The sequence below is a fragment of the Protopterus annectens genome, chromosome 8.part0 (assembly GCF_019279795.1).
Source record: "Protopterus annectens isolate FY-2018-M chromosome 8.part0, PAN1.0, whole genome shotgun sequence".
Taxonomy (NCBI): Eukaryota; Metazoa; Chordata; order Ceratodontiformes; family Protopteridae; genus Protopterus; species Protopterus annectens.
The window spans coordinates 56869556-56895783 of NC_056741.1; the positions used below are offsets into that span (position 1 = coordinate 56869556).

At 42.6% G+C, this 26228-nt stretch overlaps 1 protein-coding gene across 1 annotated transcript in view; it reads right to left on the reverse strand.

Annotated features, from left to right (window-relative positions):
• Nucleotides 1–406: 406 nt before the first annotated feature.
• P3H3 (prolyl 3-hydroxylase 3) overlaps nucleotides 407–26228 on the reverse strand; it is a 383658-nt gene continuing 357836 nt past the window's right edge. Inside the window, exon 15 of the mRNA XM_044079609.1 lies at nucleotides 407–859. Coding sequence (XP_043935544.1) covers nucleotides 668–859 — 192 coding nt within the window. The 3' untranslated portion in view covers nucleotides 407–667. The remainder of the gene's footprint in view (nucleotides 860–26228) is intronic.

Sequence of the window (26228 nt, forward strand, 5' to 3'; positions counted from 1 at the left end):
GGAAATGCCACTGTCAGTGACGTTACGAATGTATCTGTGTATACAGTGTGGATGTGTGCTTGCATGTGTAGATGTATCACTGCATGTGTTAGGAAATGCCACTGTCAGTGACGTTACGAATGTATCTGTGTATACAGTGTGGATGTGTGCTTGCATGTGTAGATGTATCACTGCACGTGTTAGGAAATGCCACTGTCAGTGACGTTAATGTATCTGTGTATACAGTGTGGATGTGTGCTTGCATGTGTAGATGTATCACTGCATGTGTTAGGAAATGCCACTGTCAGTGACGTTACGAATGTATCTGTGTATACAGTGTGGATGTGTGCTTGCATGTGTAGATGTATCACTGCATGTGTTAGGAAATGCCACTGTCAGTGACGTTACGAATGTATCTGTGTATACAGTGTGGATGTGTGCTTGCATGTGTAGATGTATCACTGCATGTGTTAGCTTATATCCATTTGCTGTACCTCATTGGGAACTCACTTTCCTCTCCTATAAGATACCCATATCTCATATCAAGAACATACGACCGACTCATCATCAAAGTTTGTCTTCTGCCCTGCAAATTCAAGAATATTATTTGTCTGTGTTTGATGTCAGCATGACAGATGCACAAAAAATAATACTAAGTTCAGAAAGTCATCCAGTGACTTCCTTATGGTTAGAGTTCATCCTTCTCCTTGGGGGTGTCAACGGATACAGCCTTGGGGATCTTATTCTTAGCATTCCCGCTCCATCTTCTACCTTGGCCTGCTGTCTTCTTACTTGCAGCATCTTCTTTCACATCACCCATTTCTGAGCTCTCCTGTGAGGTCTTCGACTTCTCAATGAGTTCATCTGCTTCTAGTCTTTCCTGTTAAAGTATGAACAGACAGAGGTAGAACATTTAATGGAAGAAATAGCAGTAAATCATCAAGTTACAGCTTTTCTGAGTTTCTTATGATCACTATAATAAGTAGATGTGCATGTTTTCATGTTTAGGTGTAAAAAAACAACACTGCACCTTACATTGTAACTGTCCCTATAGGTAAATACTAACCTTCCCACCCTCCCTCTAAAAAGAAGATCAGTATATTTTTGGGAACCTCTACCTGCCACAGAGGATAAACATCAGGTTTCACTCCTGTCACACTGTAAAAGGAGTGTTTTTTTAATGGTTTGATCAGACAGTTTGGGCGATGTGTATATGTGTGTGTCTGACGTGCACTATTTACCACATAACAGTATGTGAAACAGCATGCCTACAAGAGTATAAGTGATATTTGTATGAGTCATGACTGGCAGGAGTTTAAGCACATCTTAAATGTTTAATAATAAAGTAGGTGTGTGTATTTGTGTTTGTGTCTGTGTATGTGTACATGTCTGCCCTTGTACATATGTGTGTGCATGTCTATATATGTATGTGTATGCGTGTGTTTGTGTGTGCATGCGTATGCGTGTGTGTGTGTGTATGTGTGTGTGTGTGTGTGTGTGTGTGTGTGTGTGTGTGTGTGTGTGTGTGTGTGTGTGTGTGTGTGTGTGTGCATTCTTAGGTCTTCATATGATGCAATGATACATTAATTAACAAAGTGTCTTCCACTGCAGATCTGACATTCGGTAGGAATTGTGTAGAACATCTGATATGCTTTCAGATGTAATACTTTATTTTTTCCCTTGAGTATGTAAAAGCTGCAAAATTGTTTAGCTACATGCTACATGTTCTGCTGTGGACAACATCTGACTATCTAATTCACATTTTCTTGATAAAATCACCACATAATTTGTTTTCACACAGAAACGTTTATTATTTGAAAGTTACTCCAAAGTATATATTTTCATAAATTGTGTGCACACTGCTTAATTAAAAAAAAAGTCCTTGTGTTTGCTACCCATTAAACTGTGTAGTTTAATGGCAGTCCTCCCCATGATTATGGCATGTCTGCATTTCTACGGATGTCCCTTCATCACAGCAGAAACCCTTTCCTCCCTCCTGGAATGCGTGAACTGGCACAGGCACTCATTTCCACCCTGCCTCCCAGCATCCTCCAGTGCCCAAACACTAGTTGATCTGGGGTCATCTTGGTTTTAGTTAGAACTTCATGCCTTTATGCCCCAAATCTGGGTCTTAATTTTCAGTTTTTAGGAAGAAGTTTGTTCATCTTTTGTCTTGCCATGTCAACCGTCCAGTGACTAACCTCTTTAAAGCTGCTGGAGGGCCTACAAGAGAAATTGGAAGTCTTGGATTGTTATTTAGTTGAAGTCCTATGTGACTTCTGCCATTATCTGACTGCATTTGATTTTGTATCTGATTTATTCATTTAAGGTTTGGAGACTTTTTTTTGCAGTTATATTACAGTTTTATTTTAAATACTGATTTACCTAAAACTTTTTTTTTTCCTGCTTTGAGTTTTAAAAGTTCTTGACTATAGTCAGTTAAAAAAGAACTCCTTCTCCATTCACTGGATGAAAAGGAATTCAGTCTAGCTAATTAGTGGGAATAGCTAAGAAAAAACATTCTTATTTATAGGTTCATAGGTTCATACTAGGCTATCTGCCCTAGGGCATTTATAAGCCTAGCTAGAGTATGTTTGGCTTTCGCCACCCATTTTAAATTAATTTTGCTATGCCCTTTTTCGAGGTTAGTATACTGTGCCTCTGTCTAACAGTGACACAGAAGTGATACCCGGGGTAAACCTACGATCTCCCATCCACTCATCAAGATTCCTCTTGAAGAGAGTCAATGAGGGACTCTGCCTAACCTGGACTGGGATTTTAATCCAGAGTGAAGGGAGCCTCTGGGTTATGAATCTGTCCCTCCAGCATGTCCTATTTATTTCAGTGCTGAGGTTCAAGTCTCTCGAGCATGTAGCTCGATGGGATTTGGATTTTTTGTGGTGCAGCATGTCCCTTAATTCCGGGTTGGACATGGCTTTATACATCAGGCACAGGTCGCCTCTGAGCAGGCGGTATGCCACTGAGTAGAGCTGGAGTTCCTTTAACCGGGCAGCATATGGCATCTGTTTGAGCCCTTTGATCCTCTTGGTGAGGTACTTTTGGGGTCTTTCCAGTTGCTGCAGGTGTCTGGTAAGGTACATCCCCAAAGGGGCATTGTACTCGATTATGGGCCTGATGAGGGATGAGTAAAGAGGCACGATGACCTCCCCTAATCTAGATGTGAATCCCTTCATGATTAGGTGGATTATATAAAATGTTTTTCTAACCACTTCGGCCACATGGTTGTCAAATGAGAGATTGCTATCAACTTGGGTCCCCAGGTCCCAAATTACTTCTTCTGTATTTAATGGATTACCACCTATGTGGTAATTTGTGAGCACTTTGTTTTTGCCAAAGGGGATGACTATACACTTTTTGGCATTTAGCTCGAGGCCATGACTCTGGCACCAGTTGTCTGTTTCTATGAGGCCCTTTTGGAGGATGCTTGTGTCGGCTGGAGAGTCGATTATGGCACCCAGTTTGCAGTCATCTGCGAACTTGGTCAGCCACAGTCCTTCTGTGTTGGCCTGTACCTCCGGGAAATATATACCGAACAAGACAGGTCCCAGGACTGAGCCTTGTGGGATGCCACTTGTAACTGGTTTGGAGTCTGACATGGCTCCAGCAATTCTAACCATGTGGGTTCTGTCCTTGAGCCAGTTTGCAACCCATCTAGTGACATAGGGGTTTATATTTAAGCTGGTGAGCTTATCTATAATGCCTGAGTGGGGTATTGTATCGAAGGCTTTTGCGAGGTCCAGGTAGGCTGTGTGGACCACCTTCCCTTCGTCAATGGCCTTGGTGACTGTTTCAAAGAAGTCGACCAGGTTTAAGAGGCAGGATCTGCCCTTAGCAAAGCCGAACTGGGTAGGATCCAGTGTCTGTAGGTCCCCAATATCTTTATTTATGAGGTCCATGATGATCCTTTCCATAGCTTTGCAGACCAAGCAAGTCAGGCTTATGGGGCGATAGTTTCCAGGGTCTGTTGAGGTACCACCTTTGTGGAGAGGGACCACTGTTGCTGTACACCACTCTTTGGGTACATATCCTGTAGTAAGGCTGAGAATGAACAGTAGTTTTATGTTTGGGTTTTGCTCTTCTTGGAGTTCATGGAGGATGCAGCCCGGGACACCGTCTGGTCCCATTGATGCTGTGTTTTTGGCTTTGGAGAGGGCGGCTATTACCTGAGCATCTGAGATGTCAGGGGGGCAGCACTCTGCTGGGATAGATATTTGCCCTTTTGGTGGGGGGGAGGGGGGGTTGCACTGAACCTGTCAGCCAGGATGCTGGCAATGTCTGTGGGTTCGGTGTATTTTTTGTCATTTTGGACTAATTCTGAGCATATCTGGGAATTCCCACCCAGGTTCCAAACATAACTAAAGAAAGCCTTGTGATTATCCTTACTGTCCTGTGCAATTTTTCTCTCGAAGCTGGCCTTAGACGATTTTATGAGTGCCCTTAGTTTTTTGCTAATACTGATCAGAGATGCCTTCCCTTTTTGGGATTTTGCTCTATCATGTAGTAGCTTCCTCCTTCTATTGTATAGTTTGTTTATGGCTGGGGTCCACCAGACAGGATGTCTGCCTTTGGAGGATTGGGTCTTGGTTTTATTTGGGATTGCATGATCCATGCATTCCTGAAGGTGTTCATAGAATGCATTTATAAAGGATTCTGCGGTCTGGGCCGTATTTTCCACAGGCCCAGGGGCTTTGAAGGATTCCACCATGGTTTTGAGGAGTGTGAAATTTGCTTTAGAGAAGTTTTTCACTGTGGTTTTCTGGGCAGGGGGTGGGGCCGGGATGTGAATATTCAGTGAGATCAGTTTATGGTCTGATCTTGCCAGTGAGGGATACACTTCTGGTCTGGAGCATAGAGTCCTCATGTTGGTGATGATCAGGTCCAGTATGTTTTCCCCTCTTGTGGGAGTGGTAACAAGTTGTTCCATAGCATTTGAGTTTATGAATTTTAGGAACCTTTGGGCTAGGGTGTTGGAGCTAGAGTAATGCTCCCAGTCTATGTTTGGGTAGTTGTAGTCGCCCAATATAATGGTGTTTGGAGAGACCTTCATATTTGCCAGTGTTCTCAGGAAGGCCGAGTGGGGTTCCTGGGTTTGGCAGGTTGGTCTATAGCAGGCTATAAACTGGAAGGCAGTTTTACCCACTGTTAGTTGCACATGGATAGTCTCTGATGCTTCGTGCTTTGCCACCAACCTGGAGGTGTGGGTATCTTTGATGAATATCGATACTCCCCCTCCTTTTGTGGTTCGGTCCAAGTTTTGGGGCTGAAAAGCATAGTATGAGGTATAACCTGGTAGTGCTGGGGTGCTCTCGGGAGCCCTGAACCAGGTTTCTGTTACTGCACAGATATCGATGTTCTCCATGCTAAGGAGAGTTTTGAGTGTGTGCATCTTGAGGTTTAGACTTCTGGCGTTGAGTAGCATTACTCTTAGTTTCTTATACCTTGTGATACCTATGGAGGTGGGTTTGTCTTTTGAGCCTTGCCTACAAAAGGCACTATGAGGGTAGCAAGAGCCTTTGCCAATATCCGAAAGCCCAGGGGTGACAGGTGTAAGCCATCCCTAGCGAAGCATCGTGGCTTGTCGATATTATCATCCCAGGCTGACAGGCATTGGATCCCCTTTGAATGACACCAGTACTTAAGCCAATTGTTGAAATTGATCATCTTGTCTTCATATTGTGGCATCATTCTGGGTGAGGGTAAGATGCTACTCAAGGTCTGGGTCATACCGGCCTGGGCTACATGCTCAGAGAGCTCTTCTAGGTCTCTTTTCATGTAGTCCAGGGAGGTAAGTCTCAGGTCATTCACACCAGCATGGACAATGACTGAGTCATATTTGTACTTGACTTGGAGTGACCTGAGTGCTTGTGTTATGTGGCGGATCCTAGCACCCGACAGGCTGCTCACCGTGACCTTCTCCTTGTTCAGCCTGGTGAGCGGGACGTCAGTGTGCCTGACGATAGAGTCACCTATTACAAGTGTATCAGGTGTGTTGTTTAGCTTTAAGGGCTGTGACTGTTCGGCACACTGGCTTTGTGAGATATGTGTTGCACGTGTTTTGTTTTGGGGTAGCGGTTGCTTGGGTGTCTGCTTTGGAGGTCTCTGCTGCTTAGGAAGATCTTTATTTAGAGCCTCCGAGTATGTTTTTGTGTGATTATGTGTTTGGTTTGCTGTTGTGGTAGGTCTATGTGAGACTGGAATTGTAGTGAGTGTGGTTTCCTTCTCCTCCTGACTGGTTATGCCAGTACTGAGTTGAGAGAGCTTAGCCTCCAGTTTGGCTATATGGTTGCATCTCTCACATGTGTTGGAATTTGTTGGGAGGAGGAGAGGGTTGTCTGTGTACACGAGGCAGTTGTAACATTGCCTCAAGATTCCCAGATTCACCAGCTGGACTGGAGAGGAGATTGACAACTGACCTTTGGACATGCTAGAATAATATTGTGAATTCCTTTATAATTGAAAACAAGGGCCAATGGGGAGTGAGGGTGTAGTGCTTTTAATTTTTAGTGCTGACATATAATTGCTTTAGTGAGCAAGTGCCAGGTAACTTAAGTGCAATGTGTTACAGGTAACTTATATGCAAAACGACAAACAGTAACTTTCTTTCAAGTGAAACAAGGAAATAAGTACAGTAAGCAATGCTGATATCACTAGGGATCCACAGAAGTGCTGAGAAGCCACGTTTTAGGTGGAATTAGCATTCCAGGGCAATAACAAGCAAACAAACAAAAAGCATACAAACACAGCTAGATTCAGCAGGCCTGGATCTAGTCTATGCTACAGCAAACAAGGTGCACCAATTTCAGTAAGAAGCAGTTCAGATATGCATGCACTATAAGCCTTTAACCAGAAATTCCCAGCTCAGAAAGGCAGAGTCCAGCCTCTCCTCCCACAAGAGTGCAGACCACGAACCCTCTTAATGTAAAATAACTGGCCTGAAAGCCCAAGTGTTAAACCAGAATTAATACACTTTTAGAATAACAGACACTGAGCCCTCAACCAGCAGTTCCCAACTTAGAATGATGTAAGCTACCTGTTCTGCAAAACAACTGGTCTGAAGCCCAAGTGCTTAAACTAAAAGGCTTAGAATGAGTTACACCAAGCAGTAATTAATACAATTGAGTACTTTTAAGATGACGCAAAAGCAAAATAAAGTAGGAAGAAACACAAGTACAGTAAAAGCAGATGATTTTTTTTTTTTGAGGTGCAAGAATTTAGCTGTGTGCCTTTTGCTGCTGTTGTCTGATTGCATTTGTTTTTACCTACCAACACCATCCCAGTTGTGCTTTTAACCTTTTTGGCTTTTAAGCTGTTCATCCGTTCAATAAGACTTTAGAGACTTCTCCAAATCTCATCTCATTTGCTTATTGAACTAGGCACTTAGAGATCAACTGGGAGGGCCCGACTGTTAAAGCTTGAGTTATCTTCTGTTTCATAACATCCCATTTACCTATTAAACACTCGAATTTCAGAGTATTAATCCTTTTTCCATCTTACTTTTAAAATATGTAACATCTGGGACTAGACTACCAGTTACTGGTGAGCCTAGGAACTGCTTCTCAGTAATCAGTTTGCGATCAGTGCTTCTGTTTTGCTTCAGGTGAGAAAGTATGCAGAGGAACATTATTTCCCAGGATTTCTAGTGATTATCAATCAGTGAAAAACATGAACATTGCTTCTTAGGAATAATCCCAGGATTACTGCAATTGCTCTGCTCCTGGTGAGAGAAGGAGCAGAGGGACACTGGCTCCTGCTGGTTTCTGATTCAGCAGTGTGTATGGGGAATTGGTTCCTGCTGGTCTCTGATAGAGCACATTGGTTCCTGCTGTTATCTGATAGGGCAGTGTGTATGGGACATTGGTTCCTGCTGGTCTCTGATAGGACAGTGTGTATGATAATTGGTTCCTGCTAGTCTATGATAGGGCACATTGGTTCCTGCTGTTATGTGATAGGTCAGTATGTATGGGACTTCACTGAGTGGTCTGATTGCAGCTTTGGTGAGAATCTCTGCAGGACCTTTGTGCAGCTTGGCTTTCTGCTGCAACCAACTGCTGTAGGTTCTACCCAGAGTATCCACCAGGAGAAGACTATATCAACTGTACTGAACCCATCAACATCTGGGTTAATACCACTTCCTGGGAAGCAGCTTCGGACTAGTGCTACTCTTTTGGTTCTGGTGAGAGAAGGAGCAAAATGCACTTTAAATAATTTTAGAGTTCTGTTATTTTTGCCACTGTATTTAAAAAGTTGAATTTTGCATTCTTGCCTATTTTAAGTTTATTATTTCCTGCACTTTTAGCTTGGATTACTGTCTGATTATTCATTACACTTCCAGGCTTTTTTAGTGATTTAAAGTTAGAAGGGTTAGGTCTGCAAGCTAGTGGTAGAGACTACTCTGGTCTCATTCTGTGCTGAAATAACTGAGGAAACCTTAGTGTGTGTTTACTCTGGTTTGCCAGAGGGCTGTTTTGCCTTTTTACTGGTATACAGGTGTCACTTTTGTGTGAGGCTTGGCATCACGCAGTGACAGTTAGGAGAGCCCTGTTTTGATACAGGTCCTTAGAATTTGCATTTTCCCTATAAAACTATCTCTGGCATTTCCTCCGTACTTAGTTGCACAAAGAGCAATTAGTTTATGCATTGATGAGTACTACACCATGAATGTAATCTTAGATAGTCCTGGTTGTAGTTTATAATCCCACAGCACCCAAGCTAGCTGGCTGTAAACCCCTCTTGTACTACCTCCTTGTAGAACACGTAATAAGGACCTGTAACCATGGATATGTACTTTCCTAGTATCTCTGCAGCAAGAGTGGTAGATATGGGAATCCTGAGGCAATGTAGAATTTCTCTCATGTTTCACTGACAACCATTTAATTCTTAAACAAACTGATACGATATGTAAGAAATGTATTTATGCAATGTCATTGGAAACAAGGCTCTCCCATACAAACACTTATAATATGAATCAAGTTGTCAATAACACACAGACACATACAGTACACCCACCACACATAGTATGGACCAGACATATAGACCAGCGTATGCTGAGGCTCTTAGATGTAATCGTCCTAAACTCCAAAAGGATTCCTAGATTTTGCACTTATAATAAGTGTCCTCACCAACCTCGAAAAACCGCTCTACCAAAACAACAATCTGTGATACATACAGCCACATCTCATGGTGTCTCAACTTCTATGCAATAAGGCAAACAACCACACAACACAATATTTTGGTCATAGGAGACTCCATTGTGAGACACACAGATGTCCCACTCACCAGTAAGGAGACAGTCATGGTCACTTGTCAGGGACCAGGATCTGCCAGGTCATGCACACCCTCAGGTAACCACAAGTACCATTATGACACCATGATAATCCATGTGGGTGTAAATGACCTGAGATGTACATGGACTATATGAAGAGAGACATTATGGAGCTCTCAGATTTTGTGTCCCAGGCTGGTATGAACATAGTAGTGAGCAGCATTCTACCATCTCCAGGGATGATGCCAGAACATGGACAGAAGATGACTGACTTTAATAACTGGCTTAGTTTTTGGTGCCATTTGAAGGTGTTACAAAATTAGACAGCCTGGCAGGATATGGTTGTCAGAGAATGCCGTTTTGCCAGAGATGGTCTCTACTTGTCCTCTCTAGGCTTTTGAATATTGGTTAAACCCTGTACATCACAAAAAGCATTTTTTTAGGTACTGCCAAACTGATACACCTTCAACATATGAGACATGAACTATCAGGAACATTAGAGTCACTATTTAACTATAGCCCCAGATAGGCTTTGTGCCAACTAAATGTAGGACTACAAATATTATCTCTATGACAAGGATGGGCCATCTATGAACATGGGCATATACCAAAAGTGCAGGAGGGTACTTAGTACACAGAGCACACTATGTAAATGCAGGATATGAGAGCATTCAGTAGGCAGAGCATCCTGTGTCCCATGCATTACATGAGTGTATTCAATAGACAGAGCATCCTGTGTGCCACGCATTACGAGTGTACACAGAATAAGGGTATCCCATGTCCCATGCAGTACATGAGTGTATTCAATAGTACACTCATGTATAGCATAGGACACAGAATAATCTGTGTACCAATTTTACTCATGTAATCCATGGTACACAAGATGCTCTGTGAACTAAGTACACTCATGTAATGCATGGGACACAAGATGCTCTGTGTACCATGTGCACTCATGTAATGTATGGGACACAGGATGCTCTGTCTGTTGAATACATTCATGTACATTATGGGACATAGTATACTCTGTGTACTGAGCACACTCATGTACCTACATTACATGAGTGTACGTAGTACACAGAGTATCTTGTGTCCCATGCATTACATGAGTAAAATCGGTACACAGATTATTCTGTTTCCTATGCATTGCATATGTGAATTCAATACTCACAGCGTCTGTTGTCCCATGAAGTACATAAGTGTGCTCAGTACAGAGAACAGCCCATGTGCCATGTAGTACAATTATAATTAGTACACAGAGAGCATCCTGTGTCCCATACATTACAGGAGTGTACTTAGTACACATAGCATCCTGTTTTTCATACATTTTATGAGTGTATTCAATAGAAAGAGCATCCTGTGTCCCATAAATTACATGAATGCACTTAGTACACAGAGGATCTTGTGTCCCGTGCATTATATGAGTGTACTTAGTACACAGAGCATCCTGTGTCCCATAAAGTACACGAGTGCATTCAATAGGCAGAGCATCCGGTGTCCCTTACATTACATGAGTGTACTTAGTACACAGAGCATCTTGTGTCCCATGCATTACAATAGTAAAATCGGTACACAGATTATCCTGTGTCCTATGCTTTACATGAGGGTACTCAATACTCACAGTGTCTGTTGCCCCATGCAGTACATTCATGTGCTCAGTACAGAGAACAGCCCATGTGCTATGTAGTACAAGTGCAATTAGTACACAGAGAGCATCCTGCGTCCCATACATTACGAGTGTACATAGTACTCAGAGCATCCTGTGTTTCATACATTACAAGCGTGTATTAATAGACAGAGCATCTTGTGTTCCATACATTACATGAGTTTATTCAATAGGCAGAGCACCCTGTGTCCTCTGCATTACATGAGTGTACTCAATATACAGAGCATCTTTTGTCCCATGCATTACATGAGTAAATTCGGTACACAGATTATACTGTGTCCTATACATTACATGACTGTACTCAGTGCACAAGGCATACTGTGTCCCATGAGGTACATGAGTGTGCTCAGTACACAGAGCATCTTGTGTCCCATGAATTACATGAGTAAAATTGATACACAGATTATCCTGTGTCCCATGCATTACATGCGTGTACTCAATGCACAGAGCATACTGTGTCCCATGAGGTACATGAGTGTGCTCAGTACACAGAGCATACTGTGTCCCATAACGTATATGAGTGTGCTCAGTACACAGAGCATCTTGTGTCCCATGAATTACAAGTCAAATCGGCACACAGATTATCCTGTGTCCCAATCATTGCATGAGTGTACTCAGTGCACAGCGAGCATACTGTGTCCCATGAGGTACAAGTGTGCTCAGTACACAGAGCATCCTGTGTATCTTGAAGTACATGAGTGTATTTAGTACACAGAGCATCTTGTGTCCCATGCATTACATGAGTAAAATCAGTACACAGATTATCCTGTGTCCTATGCATTACATGAGTGTACTCAATACTCACAGTGTCTGTTGTCCATGCAGTACATAGGTGTGCTCAGTACAGAGAACAGCCCATGTGTCATGTAGTACAAGTGTAATTAGAACACAGAGAGCATCCTGTTTCCCATACATTACATGAGTGTACTTAGAGCATCCTGTGTGCCATACATTACGAGTGTATTCAATAGACAGAGCATCCTGTGTCCTATGCATTACATGAGTGTACTTAGTACACAGAATATACTGTGTCCCATGAGGTACATGAGTGTGCTCAGTACACAGAGCATACTGTGTCCCATGAAGTACATGAGTGTGCTCAGTACACAGAGCATTCTGTGTCCCATAAAGTACACGAGTGTACTCAATACATAGAGCATCTTGTATCCCATACATTACATGAGTAAAATCAGTACACAGATTATCCTGTGTCCTATGCATTACATGAGTTAAATAGGTACACAGATTATCCTGTGTAATATGCATTACGAGTGTACTCAATGCACAGAGCATAATGTGCCCCATGAGGTACATGAGTGTGCCCAGAACACAGAGCATCTTGTATCCCATACATTACATGAGTAAAATCAGTACACAGATGATCCTGTGTCCTATGCATTACATGAGAGCGCTCATTTCAGACAGCATCCTGTGTCCCATAAAGTAAATGAGTGTACTCAACACACAGAGCATCTTGTGTCCCTTGCATTACATGAGTAAAATTGATACACAGATTGTCCTGTGTCCTATGCATTACATGAGTGTACTCCATGCACAGAGCATATTGTGTCCCATGAGGTACATGAGTGTGCTCAGTACACAGAGCATACTGTGTCCCATGAGGTACATGAGTGTACTTAATACACAGAGCATCTTGTGTCCCATGCATTACATGAGTAAAATCGGTACACAGATTATCCTGTGTCCTATGCATTACATGAGTGCACTCAATACTCACAGTGTCTGTTGTCCCATGCAGTACATAGGCATGCTTAGTTCAGAGAATAGCCCATGTGCCATGGAGTACATTTGTAATTAGTAAACAGAGAGCATCCTGTGTCCTATACATTACATTAGTGTACTTACTACACAGAGCATCCTGTTTTCCATACATTACATGAATGTATTCAATAGACAGAGCATCCTGTGTCCAATACATTACATGAGTATACTTAGTACACAGAGCATCTTGTGGCCCATGCACTACATGAGTAAAATCAGTACACAGATCATCCTGTGTCTTATACATTGCATGAGTGTACTGAATTCTCACAGTGTCTGTTGTCCCATGCAGTACATAGGTGTGCTCAGTAGAGAGAACAGCCCATGTGCCATGTAGTACAAGTGTAATTAGTATACAGAGAGCCTCCTGTGTCCCATACATTACATGAGTGTACTTAGTACACACAGCATCCTGTATCCCATGCAGCAAATGAGTGTACTTAATACACAGAGCATCCTGTGTTCCATACTTTACATGAGTGTACTCTGTATTCAGATAATGTTGTGTCCCTTGCATTACATGAGTGTACTCAGTACACAGATTATCCTGTGTCCTATGCATTACATGACTGTATTCAATACTCACAGTGTCTGTTGTCCCAAGCAGTACATAGGTGTGCTCAGTACAGAGAACAGCCCATGTGCCATGTAGTACAAGTGTATTTAGTACACAGAGAGCATGCTGTGTCCCATACATTACGAGTCTACTTAGTACACAGAGCATACTGTGTCCCATGAGGTACGAGTGTGCTCAGTACACAGAACATCCAGTGTCCCATGCATTACATAAGTAAAATCGGTACACAGATTATCCTGTGTCCTATGCATTACATGAGTGTACTCAATACTCACAGTGTCTGTTTTCCCATGCAGTACACAGTTGTGCTCAGTACAGGGAACAGCCCATGTACCATTTAGTGCAAGTGTAATTAGTACACAGTCCTGTGTCCCATACATTACATGAGTGTACTTAGTACACACAGCATCCTGTATCCCATGCAGTAAATGAGTGTACTTAATACGCAGAGCATCCTATGTTCCATACATTACATGAGTGTACTAGGTATACAGATAATGTTGTGTCCCTTGCATTACATGAGGGTACTCAGTACACAGATTATCCTGTGTCCTATGCATTACATGAATGTACTCAATGCATAGATCATACTATGTCCCATGAGGTACATGAGTGTGCTCAGTACACAGAGCATACTGTGTCCTATGAGGTACGTGAGTGTGCTCAGTACACAGAGCATCTTGTGTCCCATGCATTACATGAGTGTATTCAATACTCACAGTGTCTCTTGTCCCATGAAGTACATAGGTGTGCTCAGTACAGAGAACAGCACATGTACCATGTAGTACAAGTGTAATTAGTACTCAGAGCATCCTGTGTTCCATAAATTACATGAGTGTACTTAGTACTCAGAGCATCCTGTGTTCCATAAATTACATGAGTGTATTCAATAGACAGAGCATCCTGTGTCCTATGCATTACATGAGAGTACTCAGTGCACAGAGCATACTGTGTCCCGTGAGGTACATGAGTGTGCTCAGTACACAGAGTATCTGATTTATTCATTTAAGGTTTGGAGAGTTTTTTTTTTTTTTGCAGTTATATTACATTTTTATTTGAAAAACTGATTTACCTAAAACATTTTTTCCTGCTTCGTGTTTTAAAAGTTCCTGACTAGAGTCAGTTAGAAAAGAACTCCTTTCCATTCACTGATTGAAAAGGAATTCAGTCTAGCTAATTAGTCGGAAGAGCTAAGAAAAATCATTCTTATTTATTTGCAAGAATTTAGCTGTGTACCTTTTGCTGCTGTTGTCCGATTGCATTTGTTTTTACCCACCAACAGCATCCCAGTTGTGTTTTAACCTTTTTGGCTTTTGAGCTGCTCACCCATTCAATAAGACTTTAGAGACTTCTCCAAATCTCATCTCATTTGCTTACTCAACTGGGCACTTAGAGATCAACTGGGAGGGCCCTCCCATCAGACTTTTAAAGCTTGAGGTATCTTCTGTTTCATAACATCCCATTTACCTGTTGAACACTGTGAATTTCAGAGTTTTAATCCTTTTTCCATCTTACTTTTAAAATCTGTAACATCTGGGACTAGACTACCAGTTACTGGTGAGCAGAGGACCTGCTTCTCAGTAATCAGTTTGTGATCAGTGCTTCTGTTTTGCTTCAGGTGAGAAAGTATGCAGAGGAACATTATTTCCCAGGATTTCTAGTGATTATCAATCAGTGAAAAACATGAACATTGCTTCTTAGGAATAATCCCTGGATTACTGCAATTGCTCTGCTCCTGGTGAGAGAAGGAGCAGAGGGACACTGGCTCCTGCTGGTTTCTGATTAAGCAGTGTGTATGGGGCATTGGTTCCTGCTGGTCTCTGATAAGGCACATTGGTTCCTGCTGTTATCTGTTAGGGCAGTGTGTATGGGACATTGGTTCCTGCTGGTTTCTGATAGGACAGTGTGTATGGAAATTGGTTCTTCCTGGTCTCTGATAGGGCATATTGGTCCCTGCTGTTATGTTATACGTCAGTGTGTATGGGTCTTCACTGAGTGGTCTTATTGCAGTTTGGGTGAGAATCTCTATAGGACCTTTGTGTTGCTTGGCTTTCTGCTGCAACCAACTGCTGTAGGTTCTACCTAGAGTATCCACCAGGAGAAGACTATAGCATGTGTACTGAACCCATCAACATCTGGGTTAATACCAGTTCCTAGGAAGGAGCTTTGGACTAGTGCTACTCTTTTGGTTCTGGTGAGAGAAGGAGCAAAATGCACTTTAAATAATTTTATAGTTCTGTTGTTTTTGCCGCTGCGTTTAAAAAAGTTGAATTTTGCATTCTTGCCTATTTTAAGTTTATTTTTTCCTGTACGTTTAGCTTGGATTACTGTTTGATTATTCGCTACACTTCCAGGCTTTTTTTAGTGATTTAAAGTTAGAAGGGTTAGGTCTGCACTCTAGTGGCAGAAACTACCCTGGTCTCATTATGTGCTGAAATAACAGAGGAAACCTTAGTGTGTGTTTACTCTGGTTTGCCAGAGGGCTGTTTCGCCTTTTTACTGGTATACAGGTGTCACTTTTGTGTTAGGCTTGGCATCACGCAGTGGCAGTTAAGAGAGCACTGTTTTGATGCAGGTCCGTAGAATTTACATTTTCCCTATAAAATATCTCTGGCATTTCCTCTGAACTTAGCCATACAAAGAGCAATTCGTTTATGCATTGATGAGTACTACACCATGAATGTAATCTTAGATAGTCCTGATTGTAGTTTATAATCCCACAGCACCCAAACTAGCTGGCTGTAAACCCCTCTTGTACTACCTCCTTGTAGAATGCCTAATAAGGGCCTCTAACTATGGATACATACTTTCCTAGTATCTCTGCAGCAAGAGTGGTGGATATGGGAATCCTGAGGCAATGTAGAAATTCTCTCATGTTTTACTGACAACCATTTAATTCTTAACAAACTGATATGATATGTAAGAAACATATTTATGCAATGTCATTGGATGCATGGCTCTCCCATGCAAACACTTATAATACCAAACAGGTTGTCAATAACACACAGACACATACAGCATACCCAGCACACATAGAATGGACCAGACATATAGACCAGCGTATGCTGAGGCTCTTAGATGTAATCATCCTAAACTCCAAAGGACTCCTAGATGTTGCACTTATAATAAGTGTCCTCACCAACCTCAAAAAACCATTCTACCAAAACAACAACAGTCCATGATACATACAGCCACATCTCATGGTGTCTCAACTTTTATGCCATAAGGCAAACAACTAGACAACACAACATTTTGGTCACAGGAAACTCCATTGTGAGATACACAGATGTCCCACTCACCAGTAAGGAGACAGTCATGGTCACTTGTCAGGGACCAGGATCTGCCAGGTCATGCACACCCTCAGTTCATTGAACCACAAGTACCATTATGACACCATGATAATCCATGTGGGTGTAAATGACCTGAGACATACATGGACTATATGAAGAGAGACATTATGGAGCTCTCAGATTTTGTGTCCCAGGCTGGTATGAACATAATAGTGAGCAGCATTCTACCGTCTCCAGGGATGATACCAGACCATGGATAGAAGATGACTAAGTTTAATAATTGGCGTAGTTTTTGGTGCCATTTGAAGGTGTTACAAAATTTGACAGCCTGGCAGGATATGGTTGGCAGAGAATGCTGGTTTGCCAGAGATGGTCTGCACTCTTCCTCTCAAGGCTTTTGAATATTGGTTAAACCCTGTCCATCACCAAGAGTATTTTTTTAGGTAATGCCAAACTGATACACCTTCAACATATGAGACATGAACTATCAGGACCATTAGAGTCACAATTTAACCATAGCCCCAGAGAGGCTTTGTGCCAACTAAATGTAGGACTACAAATATTATCTCTATGACATGGATGGGCCATCTATGAACATGGGCATATGCCAAACAGTGCAAGAGTGTACTTAGTACACAGAGCACCCAATGTAAATGCAGGATATGAGAGCATTCAGTACACAGAGCATCCCGTGTCCCATGCAATACATGAGAGTATTCAATAGACAGAGCATCCTGTGTCCCATGCATTACACGAATATACTCAGCACACAGTGTAACCTGTCTCCCATCCAGTGCATGAGTGTAGTCAGTAAACAAAGCATAATGTGTGCCATGCATTACATGAGTGTACTTCATACACAGAACATCCTGTGTCCTTATGCATTACATGAGTGTACTCAATACTCACAGCATCCTTTGTCCCGTGCAGTACATAGGAATACTCAGTACACAGAACAGCCTATGTGCCATGTAGTACATGAGTGTATTCAGTGCACAGAGCATATTGTGTCCGATGAGGTACATGAGTGTGCTCAGTACACAGAGCATCCTGTGTCCCATGCGTTACATGAGTGTACTTAGTACACAGAGCCTACTGTGTCCCATGAGGTACATGAGTGTGCTCAGTACACAGAACATCTTGTGTCCCATGCATTACATGAGTAAAATCGGTACACAGATTATCCTGTGTCCTATGCATTACATGAGTGTACTCAATACTCGCAGTGTCTGTTGTCCCATGCAGTACATAGGTGTGCTCAGTACAGAGAACAGCTCATGTACCATGTAGTGCAAGTGTAAGTAGCACACACAGAGCATCCTGTGTCCCATACATTACATGAGTGTACTTAGTATGCAGAGCATCCTGTGTCCCATATATTACATGAGTGTACTCAGTACACAGAGCATCTTGTGTCCCATGCAGTACATAAGTGTATTTAGTACACACCACATCCTGTGTCCCATACATTACATGAGTGTACTTAGTACAAAGAGCATCATGTGTCCCATACATTACACGAGTGTATTCAATAGACAGAGCATTCTGTGTCTCATGCAGTACATGAGTGTACTTAGTACACACAGCATCCTGTGTCCCATGCATTACATAAGTGTACTCAGTAAACAGATTATCCTGTGTCCCATGCATTGCATGAGTGTACTCAGTACACAGATTATCCTGGGTCCTATGCATTACATGAGTGTACTCAATACTCACAATGTATGTTGTCCCATGCAGTACATAGGTGTGCTCAGTACAGAGAACAGCCCATATGCCATGTAGTACAAGTGTAGTTAGTACACAGACAGCATACTGTGTCCCATACATTACATGAGTGTATTCAATAGACAGAGCATCCTGTGTCCCATACGTTACATGTTTGTGCTCAGTACACAGAGCATCCTGTGTCCCATACATTACATGTTTGTGCTCAGTACACAGAGCATCCTGTGTCCCATACATTACATGAGTGTTCTCAATACACAAAGCATCTTGTGTCCCATGCATTACATGAGTAAAATTGGTACACTGATGATCCTTTGTCCTATACATTACATGAGTATACTTAGTACACAGAGCATGCTGTCTCTCATGCATTACATGAGTGTACTTAGTACACACAGTATCCTGTGTCCCATACATTACATGAGTGTACTCAGTGCACAGAGCATCCTGTGTCCCATACATTACATGAGTGTACTTAGTACACAGAGCATCCTGTGTCCCATGCATTACATGAGTGTACTTAGTACACAGAGCATCCTGTGTCCCATGCAGTACATGAGTGTACTCAGTGCACAGAGCATCTTGTGTCCCATGCATTACATGAGTAAAATCGGTACACTGATGATCCTTTGTCCCATACATTACATGAGTGTACTTAGTACAAAGAGCATGCTGTGTCTCATACATTACATGAGTGTACTTAGTACACACAGTATCTTGTGTCCCATACATTACATGAGTGTACTCAGTGCACAGAGCATCCTGTGTCCCATGCATTACATGAGTGTACTTAGTACACAGAGCATCCTGTGTCCCATGCAGTACATGAGTATACTCAATACAAAGAGCATTGTGTTCCATGTAGTACATGAATGTATTCAATACACACAGCATCTTGTATCCCATACATGACATGAGTGTACTTAGTACACAGAGCATCCTGTGTTCCATACATTAAATGAGTGTATTCAATAGACAGGGAATCCTGTGTCCCATACATTAAATGAGTGTACTCAATACACAGAGCATCTTGTGTCCCATGCATTACATGAGTAAAATCAATACACAGATTATCATGTGTCCTATGCATTGCATAAGTGTACTTAGTACACAGAGCATCCTGTGTTCCATACATTACATGAGTGTAGTCAGTAGACAGAGCATCCGGTGTTCCACACATTACATGAGTGTATTCAATAGACAGAGCATCCTGTGTCCCATACATTACATGAGTGTACTTAGTACACTGAGCATCCTATGCTCCATACATTACATGAGTAAAATCGGTACACAGATTATCCTGTGTCCCATGCATTACATGAGTGTACTCAATACTCACAGTGTCTGTTGTCCCATGCAGTACATAGGTTCATAGGTTCATAGGTTCATACTAGTCTATCTGCCCTAGGGCATTTATAAGCCTAGCCAGAGTGTGTTTGGCTTTCGCCACTCATTTTAAATTAATTTTGCTATGCCCTTTTTTGAGGTTAGTATACTGTGCCACTGTCTAACAGTGACACAGAAGTGATACCCGGGGTAAACCTATGATCTCCCATCCACTCATCAAGATTCCTCTTGAAGAGAGTCAATGAGGGACTCTGCCTAACCTGGACTGGGATTTTATTCCAGAGTGAAGGGAGCCTCTGGGTAATGAATCTGTCCCTCCAGCATGTCCTATTTATTTCAGTGCTGAGGTTCAAGTCTCTCGAGCGCATAGCTCGATGGGATTTGGATTTTCTGAGGTGCAGCATGTCCATTAATTCCGGGTTGGACATGGCTTTATACGTCAGGCACAGATCGCCTCTGAGAAGGCGGTATGCCACTGAGTAGAGCTGGAGTTTCTTTAACCGGGCAGCATATGGCATCTGTTTGAGCCCTTTGATCCACTTGGTGAGGTACTTTTGGAGTCTTTCCAGTTGCTGCAGGTGTCTGGTAAGGTACATCCCAAAAGGGGCATTGTACTCAATTATGGGCCTGATGAGGGATGTGTAAAGAGGCACAATGACCTCCCCTGATCTAGATGTGAATCCCTTCATGATTAGGTGGGCTATATAAAATGTTTTTCTAACCACTTTGGCCACGTGGTTGTCAAATGAGAGATTGCTATCAACTTGGGTCCCCAGGTCCCTAATTACTTCTTCTGTACTTAATGGATTACCACCTATGTGGTAATTTGTGGGCACTTTGTTTTTGCCAAAGGGGATGACTATACACTTTTTTGGCATTTAGCTTGAGGCCATGGCTCTGGCACCAGTTGTCTGTTTCTATGAGGCCCTTTTGGAGGATGCTTGTGTCAGCTGGAGAGTCATTTTTGGCACCCAGTTTGCAGTCATCTGCAAACTTGGTCAGCCACAGTCCTTCCGTGTTGGCCTGTACCTCCGAGAAATATATACCAAACAAGAGAGGTCCCAAGACTGAGCCTTGTGGGATGCCACTTGTAACTGGTTTGGAGTCTGACATGGCTCCAGCAATTCTAACCATGTGGGTTCTGTCCTTGAGCCAGTTTGCAACCCATCTAGTGACATAGGGGTTTATATTTAAGCTGGTGAGCTTAACTATAATGCCCGAGTGGGGTACTGTATCGAAGGCTTTTGCGAGGTCCAGGTAGGCTGTGTGGACCACCTTCCCCTCGTCAGTGGCCTTGGTGACTGTTTCAAAGAAATCAACCAGGTTTAAGAGGCAGGATCTGCCCTTAACAAAGCCGAACTGGGTAGGATCCAGTGTCTGCAGGTCCCCAATATCTTTATTTATGAGGTCCATGATGATCCTTTCCATAGCTTTGCAGACCAAGCTAGTCAGGCTTATGGGGCGATAGTTTCCAGGATCCATTGAGGCACCACCTTTGTGGAGAGGGACCACTGTTGCTGTACACCACTCTTTGGGTAAATATCCTGTAGTAAGGCTGAGATTGAACAGTAGTTTTATGTTTGGGTTTAGCTATCTTGGAGTTCATGTAGGACGCAGCCTGGGACACCGTATGGTCCCATTGATGCTGTGTTTTTTGCTTTGGAGATATGTCGGGGGGGCAGCACTCTGCTGTGATAGATATTTGCCCTTTTGGTGGGGGGGGGAGAAGTTTGCGCTGAACCTGTCAGCTAGGATGTTGGCAATGTCTGTGGGTTCTGTGTATTTTTTGTCATTTTGGACTAATTCTGAGCATATCTGGGAATTCCCACCCAGGTTCCTAACATAACTAAAGAAAGCCTTGTGATTATCCTTAGTGTCCTGTGCAATTTATCTCTCGAAGCTGGCCTTAGACGATTTTATGAGTGCCCATAGTTTTTTGCTAATACTGATCAGAGATGCCTTCCCTTTTGGGGATTTTGCTCTATCATGTAGTAGCTTCCTCCTTCTATTGTATAGTTTGTTTATGGCTGGGGTCCACCAGACAGGACGTCTGCCTTTGGAGGACTGGGTCTTGGTTTTATTTGGGATTGCATGATCCATGCATTCCTGAAGGTGTTCATAGAATGCGTTTATAAAGGATTTTGCGGTCTGGGCCGTATTTTCCACAGGCCCGGGGGCTTTGAAGGATTCCACCTCGGTTTTGAGGAGTGTGAAATTTGCTTTAGAGAAGTTTTTCACTGTGGTTTTCTGGGCAGGGGGTGAGGTCGGGATGTGAATATCCAGTGAGATTAGTTTATGGTCTGATCTTACCAGTGAGGGATACACTTCTGGTCTGGAGCATAGAGTCCCCATGTTGGTGATGATCAGGTCCAGTATGTTTTCCCCTCCTGTGGGAGTGGTAACAAGTTGTTCCATAGCGTTTGAGTTTATAAATTCTAGGAACCTTTGGGCTAGGGTGTTGGAGCTAGAGTAATGCTCCCAGTCTATGTTTGGGTAGTTGAAGTCGCCCAATATAATGGTGTTTGGAGAGACCTTCATATTTTCCAGTGTTCTCATGAAGGCCGAGTGGGGTTCCTGGGTTAGGGAGGGTGGTCTGTAGCAGGCTATAAACTGGAAGGCAGTTTTACCCACTGTTAGTTGCACATGGATAGTCTCTGATGCTTCGTGCTATGCCACCAACCTGAAGGTGTGGGTATCTTTGACGAATATTGATACTCCCCCTCCTTTTGTGGTTCGGTCCAAGTTTTGGGGCTGAAAAGCATGGTATGAGGTATAACCTGGTAGTGCTGGGGTGCTCTCGGGAGCCTTGAACCAGGTTTCTGTTACTGCACAGATATCGATGTTCTCCATGCTAAGGAGAGTTTCGAAAAGTGCATCTTGAGGTTTAGACTTCTGGCGTTGAGTAGCATTACTCTTAGTTTCTTATCCCTTGTGATACCTATGGAGGTGGGTTTGTCTTTTAAGCCTTGCCTAAAAAAGGCACTATGGGGGTAGCAAGAGCCTTTGCCAATATCCGAAAGCCCAGGGGTGACAGGTGCAAGCCGTCCCTAGCAAAGCATCGTGGCTTGTCGAGCATGTCATCCCAGGCTAACAGGCATAGGATCCCCTTTGAATGACACCAATACTTAAGCCAATTGTTGAAATTGATCATCTTGTCTTCATATTGTGGCATCATTCTTGGTGAGGGTAAGATGCTACTCAAGGTCAGGATCATACTGGCCTGGGCTACATGTTCAGAGAGCTCCTCTATATCTCTTTTCATGTAGTCCAGGGAGGTACCTCTCAGGTCATTCACACCAGCATGGACAATGACTGAGTCATATTTGTACTTGCCTTGGAGTGACCTGAGTGCTTGTGTTATGTGGGGGATCCTAGCGCCTGACAGGCAGCTCACCATGACCTTCTCCTTGTTCAGCCTGGTGAGCGGGACGTCAGTGTGCCTGATGATAGAGTCACCTATTACAAGTGTATCAGGTGTGTTGTTTAGCCTTAAGGGCTGTGACTGTTCGGCACACTGGCTTTGTGAGCTATGTGTTGCACGTGTTTTGTTTTGGGGTAGCGGTTGCTTGGGTGTCTGCTTTGGAGGTCTCTGCTGCTTAGGCAGATTTTTATTTAGAGCCTCCGAGTATGTTTTTGTGTGTTTATGTGTTTGGTTTGCTGTCTTGGTAGGTCTATGTGAGACTGGAATTGTAGTGAGTGTGGTTTCCTTCTCCTCCTGACTGGTTTCGCCAGTACTGAGTTGAGAGAGCTTTGCCTCCAGTATGGCTATATGGTTGCATCTCTCACGTGTTGGAATTTGCTGGGAGGAGGAGAGGGTTGTCTGTGTACATGAGGCAGTTGTAACATTGCCTCAAGATTCCCAGATTCACCAGCTGGACTGGAGAGGAGATTGACAACTGACCTTTGGACATGCTACAATAGTATTGGGAATTCCTTTATAATTGAAAAAAAAGGGCCACTGGGGAACAAGGTACTCAAGGGGAGTTTGTGAGGGTGTAGTGCTTTTAATTTTTTAGTGCTGACTTATATTATTGCTTAAGTGAGCTAGTGCCAGGTATCTTAAATGCAATGTGTTACAGGTAACTTAGATGCAAAAACGACAAACAGTAACTTTCTTTCAAGTGAAACAAGGAAATAAGTACAGTAAGCAATGCAGATATCACTAGGGATCCACAGAAGCGCTGAAAAGCCGTGTTTTAGGTGGAATTAGCATTTCAGGGAAATAACAAGCAAACAAACAGCAAGCATACAAACAAAGCTAGATTCAGCAGGCCTGGATCTAGTCTATGCTACAGCAAACAAGGTGTACCAATTTCAGTAAGAAACAGTTCAAATATGCAGGCACTATAAGCCTTTAACCAGAAATTCCCAGCTCAGAAGGTGCAGAGTCCAGCCTCTCCTCCCACAAGAGTGCAGACCACGAACTTTCTTAATGTAAAATAACTGGCCTGAAGCCCAAGTGCTTAAACCAGAACTAATACACTTTTAGAATAACAGACACTGAGCCCTCAATCAGCAGTTCCCAACTTAGAAGGATGTAAACTACCTGTTCTGTCACTACAGTGCAGACCACAAACCTTCTTAATGTAAACAACTGGCCTGAAGCCCAAGTGCTTAAACCAGAATTAATATGCTTTTAGAATAACAGACACTGAGCCCTCAATCAGCAACTCCCAACTTAGAAGGATGTAAGCTACCTGTCCTGCCACCACAGTGCAGACCACAAACCTTCTTAATGTAAAACAACTGGTCTGAAGCCCAAGTGCTTAAACTAAAAGGCTTAGAATGAGTTACACCAAGCAGTAATAAATACAATTGAGTAATTTTAAGATGACGCAAAAGCAAAATAAAGTAGGAAGAAACACAAATACAGTAAAAGCAGATAATTTATTTATTTTTTTTGAGTGAGCAAATGAGATGTGCCCAGGAGTTACAGGACAGAAACAAGTGCAAATGCAGGCCTTCAAATCAGAAAGTTGAAAGAGATGGAAGACCGCCCAAACGGCCAATAACTACAAATTCTGGGCCAGAACCACTCCTTATGTGGTAGACAGGTTGCCTAGTGCTTACCACTCCCACTGATAAGCTAGAAGGCTTCCCTCCAACACAGAAAGGCTTGGGGGGCTCAGAAGCTTACAAATAGTCCTGGATACAGCAAATCTGTATCTGGAACACTAATTACAGGAAAGGTAGGAAACAGGCTTACAATTTTTTTTTCAGAAAAGTAGCAAAAACAGTAGTAAAACAATTCACATGCAGTGCAAGCTGGCACACTTGAGTATGTAGCAATATTAGTCCACACACAGTTTGAAAAAATGTAATTAAATTGAAAAGGACTAAAAGCAAGTGCAGAAAGGGTTTATTAGGTAGAATGCGGTAAAGAGATGGGACTGGGGGAGTGTCCTAGATCAAATCTACAGTGGGGCGGGCACTGCAAAAGCCACCAAATTTAAACTACAACCAAGAACGGGGGGGGGGGGGTGAGGAAAGTTTCAACAGAGATGTGAGGAATCAGAGTGCAAATTATAAAACCAAAAAATATATACTGATCTCTGTATATTTGCAGAGCAGTAAGACAACAGATATCTAAGCAACAATTTATCTCTATAATACAGAAAAATACACTCAGCTCTATATATTTGCAGATAGTCTTGTAAGGCTGTCTCTCAACACACAGGTTCCATTTTAAATGCAGACTGCTGCTATTAACAGGTCAAATTAAGGGAACCTAACACAAGCTATAGAAACCAAAATGAGGGGGGGAAGACAGTTTCAACAGAGATGTGAGGAATCAGAGTGCAAATTATAAAACCAAAAAAATATATACTGATCTCTGTATATTTGCAGAGCAGTAAGACAACAGATATCTAAGCAACAATTTAGCTCTATAATACAGAATAATACAGAAAAATATGCTCAGCTCTATATGTTTGCAGATAGTCTTGTAAGGCTGTCTCTCAACACACAGGTTCCACTTTAAAATCGGTGTGCTCAGTACAGAGAACAGCCCATGTGCCAAGTAGTACAAGTGTAATTAGTACACAGACAGCATCCTGTGTCCCATACATTACATGTGTGTACTTAGTACACAGAGCATCCTGTGTTCCATACATTATGAGTGTATTCAATAGACAGAGCATTCTGTGTCCCATACATTACATGAGTGTACTTAGTACACAGATTATCCTGTGTCCTATGCATTACATGAGTTTACTCAGTGCACAGAGCATACTGTGTCCCATGAGGGACATAAGTGTGCTCAGTACACAGAGCATACTGTGTCCCGTGAGGTACATGAGTGTGCTCAGTACACAGAGCATCCTGTGTCCCATGAAGTACATGAGTGTACTCAATACACAGAGCATCTTGTGTCCTATGCATTACATGAGTAAAATCGGTACACAGATTATACTGTCCTCTGCATTACACGAGTGCACTCAATACTTACGGTGTCTGTTGTCCCATGCAGTACATAGGCGTGCTTAGTACAGAGAACAGCCCATGTGCCATGGAGTACAAGTGTAATTAGTACACAGACAGCATTCTGTGTCCCATACATTACATGAGTGTACTTAGTAC